We start from the raw sequence: 10042 nt of genomic DNA on the forward strand, positions 1-10042 counted from the left end.
GCCACGCCTAGGACCAGGAAAATGAATCAAGATGACAAAACAACCTCCCCCCCCCTGGCATACGGGTTTATGGAAAAGACTAAAATAATGTCAATTAATTTTTGTTTTTGCACAAAAGTTTTTAATCACAATTAAACGAGTGTAAACAACCTGTGTCTCCGAATGTAAACATTTTAGCTTTGTTTGCAGACCCCTTGATGAGGTTATTCCAGATATAGCACGCATGTTGATATAAATAACACCGTGAAATGTGTTGGGTTTTTTAATTATTATTGTTAAATAATGAAATATAAAAAAACGGGAGTGGTGGAGATGGCTGACACATTTGGCTTCTGCTGCGGGCCATGGCAGCATGTTTTAATTGACGAAGACCACGAAGAAATGTGAACAACAACTGTCCCCAAATTGTATTCCGTCGCACTTTGAAGGTGGCAATTGCCCACTAAACTCACAGCGCCACACAACGAGGCTGGTGTCATCATAACCCCTTTTGCGCTTCCACATCACCGGCAGGATAGAAACTTATCACAAAATGTTCAGTGGGGGCAATGATCCTCTACTTGTAAAATTTACTACTCTAAAGCACTTTGGCAGACAACTTCTGCCAGCCACAGGCTTCTTCACATGCCAAGTGCACAGACTGGTGGAGGCTTTGATTCAGGCCTTCATTAAAAAGGTGAACTGCCAACTCTTTTTACTGTCCCAATTTTACGCGCCAAATGTTTGCGTTATTATTGTTATGATTACGAGGAGGGCACAGTTACGGCCAGTTTTCTCATTCTTTAATGTTTTTTTTAACTACCCGTCGGACGCAAGTTAATGCGTTGGTTTAAAATTACTCAGTGAGGCTTCGTTTTTTTTACCCTTTACGTAACAGCGGTGAGACTACAGCGTACCACCGCGTCCTCCTCTCTGCAATGACAGCTCGTTCGCAAGTGCAGCCGAACGTTGGGTATGCAGCCGAGGATTGGTTTTACTTATTTGAGCTCTAACAAACGATCACGACTGGCAGCAGTTCTTACAAAACATTTTTTTTCCGGCGAAAAAAAATTGGAAAACATATCCCCCATCATCAACAACCCACCCAACATGTCCGCACTTGAACTGTAATTGAGCAATTTAATCAGAAAACTCTGGACGGACGCTTCAAGGAACATCGTGACGATGATGCCACGATGCCGAAGCAATCAGCAAAATGTGCACCCAAGAGAGATACCGATCGATAAATGTGCAATTACTGATTGACGAAAACAACTGTTTTCTCAGCAAATATAATATTGCCTTGGATTAATTGAGGTTTAATATCTTTATTGCTACGCTTAAATAATACACCCAAATATGTAGTGTTTTTAATGTTGTTTAATTTAATATATATTCCACAATGCATTTGACAAGGAAAGAATATGGCAGTGTATACGTATAGCTACTCACGCTGGTATACAAAAGATAGTCGTAAAGTTTTGAGAATTACATACTAGAATATACCCACGAATGTTAACGTTGGATCTTTACTGAAAACCCATGTGTATCTCATATCTATATATTTTACAAGACGCGATGGTGTTAAAAGATAGCTTCATACTGGGTGATGTGTGAATGTATCACATTTTGTAAGCTTCACTGTTGCCCAGTGTTTGTAAGTAAACGATGCAAGCCAGTATCGAAGTCCATAGAATTTCCACTTCGGCCACAGAAAGTGTTTGAACTTAAATAGACATCTAAAATATTAAGAAATATATATACACCTTGCCACGGTACTATTTCACAATCCCACCACGAGGATAAGCAATAAAAGAAATGTGTTTTTCTGTTTGCAAAAATAGGACACTTGACTACCAACAGCAGGAAAATAATTTCTGAGACAAATGAAAACAATGCAGACGAATAAAAAGCCATGAAGATGTTTTTGTTATCTTTACTTATGTATATATTTTTCGGAATTTTTTAAAACCCCAAAGCCACCAATGTACCGTGCGGCACTTCGTGCAGAATATATCGCACGGCGGAAGAGTGTGCACCAAGTGGTGAGCGGTGAAGTCTTAATTATATACACCCGTGCAAAGTGGGAGGTTGCTGTGCGTGCCTCCAAATGAAATGAAATGTATTGAATGTTCATGCATTGCCGGCCGGGACAGGGCAACTAAAAGTGATAAAAGCTTCGTAAACAAAAGGACCGCCACCAGCGGCACCAGCCAGGCAAACTCCTCTCTCTCAATGCACTGCTATCAAAGACCCCCGAATGGGTCACCAACCCCCCCCCACCACCAACCCCTCGCCACATTCCCGGAGCATTCAGATGTTTTAAAGGGATGCACGTGATGCACAAAATGTACAAATGAAAGCAAAATGTCGCCCCGACTTAACTGCACCCATTGGGGGCGGGCGGGGGGGGTGAAGTTGTGGTTAACTGTGCAACCTGCCTAGAGGATTATTAACATATACACCTACAGGAGTGCAAAATATCTGCATTAATGTTAAAAAGTGCTTTTACGTGAAGCCTACCTCGGGTAATGATTAAAAGATGTATGGTTACAAAACACATCAACACTGCTATGGACATAACATTAACAGCATTTGGTTGTAATTATTGTAATTCATAATTATAACCGTGATTGTCATCATCAGCCATGGTCAATCCACTGCTGGATGAAGGCCTCCCTCCTCCAAGCTGCTGTCATCCTCAAAGTTATTGTTATGATAACGCTATCACCCAACTGCAAAGGAATATATGCTGTATTATACCAATAACAAAACAATGACCCCTTGTAATTATTGTAATTATGGAGCCCTTTTATAACTGCCGTCTTATCTTGTAAAGTGTATCATCATAGGCTAAAGGGATTACACGTATTTACAAACGTGTACGTTTACACACGACGCGCGTACAGAAATACACGCATTTCACTATCTGTAACGTAACAAAATCACACGTTACACACACACAAACGTGTTTGTACAAACATGCGATATACACGGGGCAAACACCACGCACATTCGCGTAGAACAATGATCATCAAGTACACGTGAATATTATAAATCCACCGCCTCTTGTGCCGCGTCTTAGTCCACGTGATATGTTGCGGGTGTATTATTGTTGCGGGTGTATTATTGTTGCGGGTGTATTATTGTTCCGTGCCATCTTAAAAGTGCTCAAAAACGCCAACGAGATAGAAACAAAATTGCGTCTCCAATCAGGACAAAAAAAAATCAACGCATCATTTTAAAAAGTCGGGACGCGTGAATGTATTTAGGTGATACATGAAGCAACTTCCTATATTGTGATGTACAGGTCACACACACACACACATGAGTAAAGGATGCTATTTTCGAGTGAGATTAAACACCACACAAACTTGCAAGATATTAATTGGTCATCAAATAATATATGATACGTATATGATGCATCACCAACCCGCGGTAGCGTGTGGAACGCACGTGCATTGATTGCGTGCGGCGATTGTGTTTTTGACATACAACTGTGATAAGTTTGGCAATGTTATATTACGTTATATCTATATTACAAACAAACGTGTAATTTTAATTTTATACCATCGAAGAACATATCATTACAATTACATCACCACAAATAAGTTGACGGTTGAATTTAAATACATTTGCATTTGGAGTGGGTGTCCGCAGAAGATTTAACATTATTTGTAAAAAAAAATCAAACGGGTTCAATCGAACGGACCTTACGTTTAAATACCCGCACATTACGTGAGACATCGTTCAATGTTACCTAGAATAGTATTTATATAGATAACGGTTGTTTGATAAGACGTACAATGCAAAGCGAATTCCACTAATTATATCAAACAGCTTTGCGTTTGGCGTCCGCTTACCTCAGGAGATTCAAATGCCGTTGTAATGCCCATTTTTTGTTGTTTTATTGTTTAGCAGACAGCACCGTTCAACAACAATGAAATAAACAAATTTACAGTCAACGACAATTACCCGGACGCCTTAACCTACAAGTCAGCACTTGACGAACCATAGCATGCAACGCGTGGACACGTCGCACCAACGTTCAATCGTTGTAATGTACCACACACACACATGCATGCCCGTATATAAACACAAACATAGAACATTAGCGAGCGACGAGTTCCAAAACGTGAATCACGATCGTCTCTACCAAGCAGCGAAACCATGTGTACAGACGGGGGGGGGGGGGGGTGGCTCGCACGAGGTAGCAAGCCTTGGTCCAAGACGAGTCACGGACCACGTTCTACCTCGGTCATGCCGGTTGGAGTACCGACCCGGGCCGCTCCGCCCTCGCGAGTCCGACGACTGCCGAGACGCCACCGCCACGCTGCCTTCCCAGCGGCCTTGGGGGCCACGAGACGGTCGAGACGGCGGGATGTGGTGTGCCATCAACACTTGCCGTGGCCACGATCGCCGCAACTTACTACTCTATTAAGCTAAATGAAACGACGGCAAGAGTGCGTGACGAGAGGAGGCGATGATAGGCGGGGGGGGGGGTTGGAAGGGGGTGGTGGTTGTTGCGTGTGTAAAGTATGCGTACAAGAGCTTTGTAGCCCATCGGCTTTCACCGGTGTCAATAAATATTCTGGTTTGTGTGCACATGATCAGAGGTACAACTGAAAGAGCTTTCCCCGTGGAAGATACGCAAAACGGGAAAGCGTGATGGGGATTAAGTATTGTGCCGTCACTCCTCACCGAACAATCACCGCGACTTAACTTACTCATTACACTAAAAATGAAACGGCCGAAAGGGCGAGGGGCGGGAGGGTTGAGATGGGTGCCATGTGTGTGTGTGTGCATGCTCACATATGTCATTGCCGAGATCTTGCTCGCGATGTGAGATGCGCGCGAAACGGGGACACAACGAGAAGACCTCCCCATACTTTTCTTCTGCTCTCAAGAGTCTCAACGGTTTGGCGGAGTTCGTTTCCACGTCTAATTTCGCGATATCACAGAGATAGCCGCGGTGGCGGTGACAATAACCACACGCAGCAGCAGCCGCAGTGAGAGACTTTAAACAAAACAAGGGCGTAGGATGTTTCAATTGATGCATTCTTACACCCTGGAACGCCAGCAGAAGAAGAATGAATAGACCGTCCTTAGCGGCGCTAATGACTCGAGTCGTAAGCAAAACAATAGCTTTGGGCTATAAGTTGTGGTTTCTGTGCCGAGTCGCCTTCAGAGGCCCTGACATACTCATAAGATAGACCCGTCCATTGTCCCGAAGAAGTTATAAACATTATACGTGCAACTACCCATTCACGTATTTACACAAAATTGCCAGCCACGAGTCATTAAACGTTTCATTGTGGAAAAAAATAACTTACAGCTGACTTCTCACAGAATAAGACGCACACATAAGTTGAACGCATCATGCACTCAACACAATGCTGTTATTGTCTCTTCAGAGCGAAAGCAAAGCATAATCATTATTAAAAAACATGAAATAATCTCCTTATCATATTGAGAAAAAGCGCTGCCTAGAACGTAATAATATTTTCGGTTTTGTATGTGTACACACACAGGGATGACTTACTTCATCGAAACGGTGGCGGTAGTTGTGGCGTTAAAGCTACAGGGATAGTGGAGCAGAATCAACGGCGAAATATTTACAAAACTCGCAAAGTGTTTGGCCAGATTCAACGGCCGGCAGATCTCAGCAGGTCTTTGCCATCGTAATAACGCATTTATAAAGCTAAAGAGAGACAGGTATGCGAAACGTTGGCATTCCACAGGTGTATTCTGGCAACGAATACGTCTTATTAAGTTGATCGGCCAAAGGGGAAGTTAACGCGCTCCGAAATGAACCTGTTGCAAAATGTTATTATAGGCGTGAGTCATAGGAACGGTGCTTTTATCCGGAGTCAGTTATTTGGTTAAGCGTCTAAAGAATGAGTCGACTAAATTAAACAATATATATTATATTTACCTACGTGACTTTACCGAAAGACCCAAAGAATATGAATTACTGCAGCCACGAAAGCTTTCAGTCGAGATTTAAACAATAGAGTTACATCCGAGACGTAATGTAGGTGCGACGTGACAAATCCGCCATTCATTTCGCATCACTCCTAGCATCACTCCTAGCATCACTCCTAGCATCACTCCTAGCATCACTCCTAGCATCACTCCTAGCATCACTCCTAGCATCACTCCTAGCATCACTCCTAGCATCACTCCTAGCATCACTCCTAGCATCACTCCTAGCATCACTCCTAGCATCACTCCTAGCATCACTCCTAGCATCACTCCTAGCATCACTCCTAGCATCAAACCAACCTCACCCGGCGAACCCCCCCCCCCCCCCTCCTCGAACCGCACAGGTAAGTTCGCACACGAATATACGCAGAGTTGCACATGAGCAGCGTTGAACGAGGTACACGTGGTAAACACCATGCACGCGTTCACTGCTACGCGCCGAATTGTGAAGCTACTCCACTAAAGCGGCCGATGTGGATGGTGGCGATGTAGCACGAAGACAAACACAGTCGCACATTCGCGACGAGGCTGCCAACATTTGGACGAAGTCGGCCCTGGTGTTTCTTCCTCGATCCACGCGCACTCACGGCCTCGCCACGCAAACCCAAACACGTCCGTTCACAGCTAAAAGCGTCGTAGTTTTCTAAATCTAACGATTCGTTTCGCGTCTTCGCTCGCATCACTTTGCGCGGCGATGGCATTCAAAGATCCGAGTCGTTTCGTTCGTTCAATTCTCAAAAACAACAAAAACCGTGACAACACCGCCACCGCCAACCAAACAAATCCCTCCCGACACGCCGCCGCCGCCTCCTCTCCATCTTTAATCCGTACAAGTTAGCGGCTGGGCTCTTTAAACAACGCCAACAACAATGGGGAAACGAATCCTGCTTATTCCCACACATATTGTTGGTATCTTTAATAAGACTTTATTAACGCGAGGCCGGGCCCACGAGAACACGTGGAAACTCTTGGCCGTATACACGACGACAACAACAATCCGTGTGTGCCACGCTTCTCAAGCCCCGCACAGCTGGGAGAAGAAACAACAGCAAGGCGCAAGCCATCGGCGTGGCTAAATGTGCGAGAACCCCCAAACAACGTGTACACAAAGTTAGGGCTTCCCCTATCAAAGCAAGAGACAAGCCCGTCCCTCCTGCTAAGGATCCCGTGTGTCTGTCGGGCACGGACGTCGCGATTGTTTGCACTTCGCTAAAGTTTCCCCGTCGCTTCTCGAGGCTAATGTTTAACCCGAGGACTCAGCCACCCGGCGAGTGCCGCTTTGCCTCGCATCGCCACGCCACATACAGTGCAGCAGCAGTCGCTGCTGCGAAGTACGACAGCACGAACACCACCACCATCATCACCATCACCACCATCGCGCTTCACGCGGTACGGAACACGGGACCCGCGCCGGGGATGATCGACCCTCGGGCGCCTGCCGCGGACTTCACGACGCCGGCTGCAGCCTCCGCCACTCGTGCCGCAACTTCTCTCCCCGCCCCCATCTCGACAACGCCGAGACGACGAGCAGGGGAGAGAAGTTTGCCGAGTCCTGCTCGTCCGGTCGAGCGGCCCGGGGTATCGCGGTGCCGGGCTAGCAGGAACTTTGTCTGCCTCGGCCGCTGTGCCCCCTTCGCGCCGGACAATGAGCGCAGAGACCGCACGCCGCAGCGAAAACAAATAACTTGCTTCGCTCGCTCGCTGTCAGCCGCTCTAACACGCTCGCTCCTCGCTTACTGGGACACAAGAACACCCGCACAAGTCCGCGTTGTTCGTGCCCGCTGGGGCACCGGGACGGGCCCGAGTGCGCGGCTCGGCGAGCGACTTTTTAAATGGCCTCACGAGTTGCCGAATCTTTATTTTGTGCGCCGGGGCCCCCCGAGTGTTTTCGTGACCTTGGTCTCTGTGCCGCGGCACTTCTGGTCAGGCAGCGCACATTGCTCTGGGTATACTCATCGGAGAGAGAGAGAGGAGAAGAAGAGAGGAGAAGAGAGAGGAACGAGACGACGAGAGCGAACGACCCCCGTCGCCTGCCCCAGAAAACAGCGACTTCTTCAGCCGGCACCCCCGCGAGCCCGCGAGCGCGCAGCGGCGCACCCGTCGACAACAGAAGCGACCCCGATAGGGACAAACTCACCATTTTCCGAAAGTAGCGGCGGATCTTGGTCCGTCTTGAGCTGCTGCGGCTTAGCCTGCTTGCGGCGCGACATGGCAGATACATCAGCGGCGAATAAAAAAAATACAAATTCTCGAGTTGCAAAATTACGGAAATTAACGCGCGGCGCCACCGCGCATGCCCGGGCAATTATGATTATCAATAATGCATGGCGATTAATCATCCAAGGGCCGCGACGGCTGATTGGCTGCCTTCCAGGGACGCCGCCTGATTATTCAAAAGAGCGGCGCTTCGCGGTTCGCTGTCGCCGTGTGTGGCGGGGCAACCCCAGCGTGAGCGAGTGTGGACGCAATAACCGACACAGAGATAGGGGATGCAGAAGACGAGAGCAAGAGGAGGTGGTGGTGGGTGTGTGTGGGGGGAGAGAGAGACGAGAAAAGAGAGGGGGGAGCGAGCGAGCGAGAGGGAGTGGAGTGCGAAGGGGAGAGGAGAGAGAGATGGAACTGGCGGAGAAAAGGAACGCTTTGGAGGGAGTATGAGTGAGAGAGTATGAGCGAGTGACAGAGAGAGTCGGAGAGACGCAGAGTTAGATAGACGATAGATACAGGAGGGAGAGGAGAGTTTTAGGCAGAGCCCACAGAATCGCGGAAAGGGAAGTTGGGGAGCTTTTGTTGTGTGCTCGCTCGAGTCGCCGGCCTCGAATCGACACCGAGAGGAGCACGCGTCCAGCAACACGCGCTCGGCAGTAGAGCAGCAGCAGCAGCAGCCACGACTCTGCTGCAGTCGTGGGCTGCAGTAGCCCACGACTCGTCAGTAGCCACGACTCTTCAGTAGCAGCAGCAGTAGCCACGACTCGACAGTAGCCCACGACTCGGTTGTCAGTCTCGAACGGGGCGTCGCGTATTCGATGGCCATCAGCCAGCGCCGCGCACGGCAAGCGGAGGGTCCCACTCTTATCGGGCATCCCTGTATATGAGTACAGTCTACCTATATGTATACAAATACACGCTTAAGTATATACATGTGTATAAGTGTATATGTGTGTGCGAGTGTGTGCGGGCGACTATTTATAACGTAGTTTCTCCAGTCGTGGGTGATGTGTCCGTGTTATGCGTTCGCGCGTCTACGAGCTCCGATTGCTGTTCTTTACATCGCGTTGTTTAGCCTCTATCCCTTATACAATTGCGCGCGTGTGTATGCACCTAAGTGTATACGTGTGTGTGTATATTTGTGGGCGCTCCTGTGAATAAGTCGAGCACGGGGAGAAACAACGGTGTCGGTGCGATATAAGTCGGCAGGGTTTACCATACCGCCCCCCACCGCAAACCCTCCCATCACCACCATCCCCTCCAACCCCGCCACATCGCAACGCTACCGCGTCCCACGATCGAGGTCCCAAGTCGGGTCCGTGTTGGGCGCGCCGCTAGGCAGCAGCAGCAGCAGCTACATCAGCTACATCAGCTACGGCTGTAGCCTTTGGAGAGTGGCCTGGGGTGTCCCGTGCGTGGGATCACGCAGAGAGCGACAAAGTGCCGTTTTGTCGGATTAAGCCGGGCCCCTTGTACCCAGCGTGACAATAATTAGTCCCAAACGCCGCGCGATACGCCGTGTTAAATAACGGAGGCAGAACAGAAAGGGAGGAAAAATAGAGGGGGGGGGGGCAAGGCGGAAAGTTGCGTGCGACCGGTGGTAACGATTGTCTCCGAGTTGTCTTCTCGAGCTGTTGACTTGGGGAACTTTGCCGCGTGTAGGTGCGCAGCTAAAGGGACACTCGCCCCCTTTGCTGGCGTGGTTACGCGCGCGGAGCCGTGCACAACAGGCAGCCTTAGCAAGCAGCAGCGATGCTAAACTCGAGCGATTGACGAAGATTCCTTCAACGCAAGCTCGGTCCGAACTCTTTTTGTTTAGTTTTTGTCATTGTGTGCGACCATCGGACCCTCTCCATACAGTTGGGGGTTGTTG

The 10042-nt window shown here is 48.4% G+C and overlaps 1 protein-coding gene across 1 annotated transcript in view; it reads right to left on the reverse strand.

Annotated features, from left to right (window-relative positions):
* LOC144941953 (sal-like protein 1) overlaps positions 1-9399 on the reverse strand; it is a 29418-nt gene extending 20019 nt beyond the window's left edge. Inside the window, exon 1 of the mRNA XM_078868494.1 lies at positions 8102-9399. Within this exon, the coding sequence (XP_078724620.1) occupies positions 8102-8303 (202 nt within the window). The 5' untranslated portion in view covers positions 8304-9399. The remainder of the gene's footprint in view (positions 1-8101) is intronic.
* Positions 9400-10042: the final 643 nt, after the last annotated feature.

The sequence above is a fragment of the Lampetra fluviatilis genome, chromosome 26 (assembly GCF_964198595.1).
Source record: "Lampetra fluviatilis chromosome 26, kcLamFluv1.1, whole genome shotgun sequence".
Classification (NCBI taxonomy): domain Eukaryota; kingdom Metazoa; phylum Chordata; class Hyperoartia; order Petromyzontiformes; family Petromyzontidae; genus Lampetra; species Lampetra fluviatilis.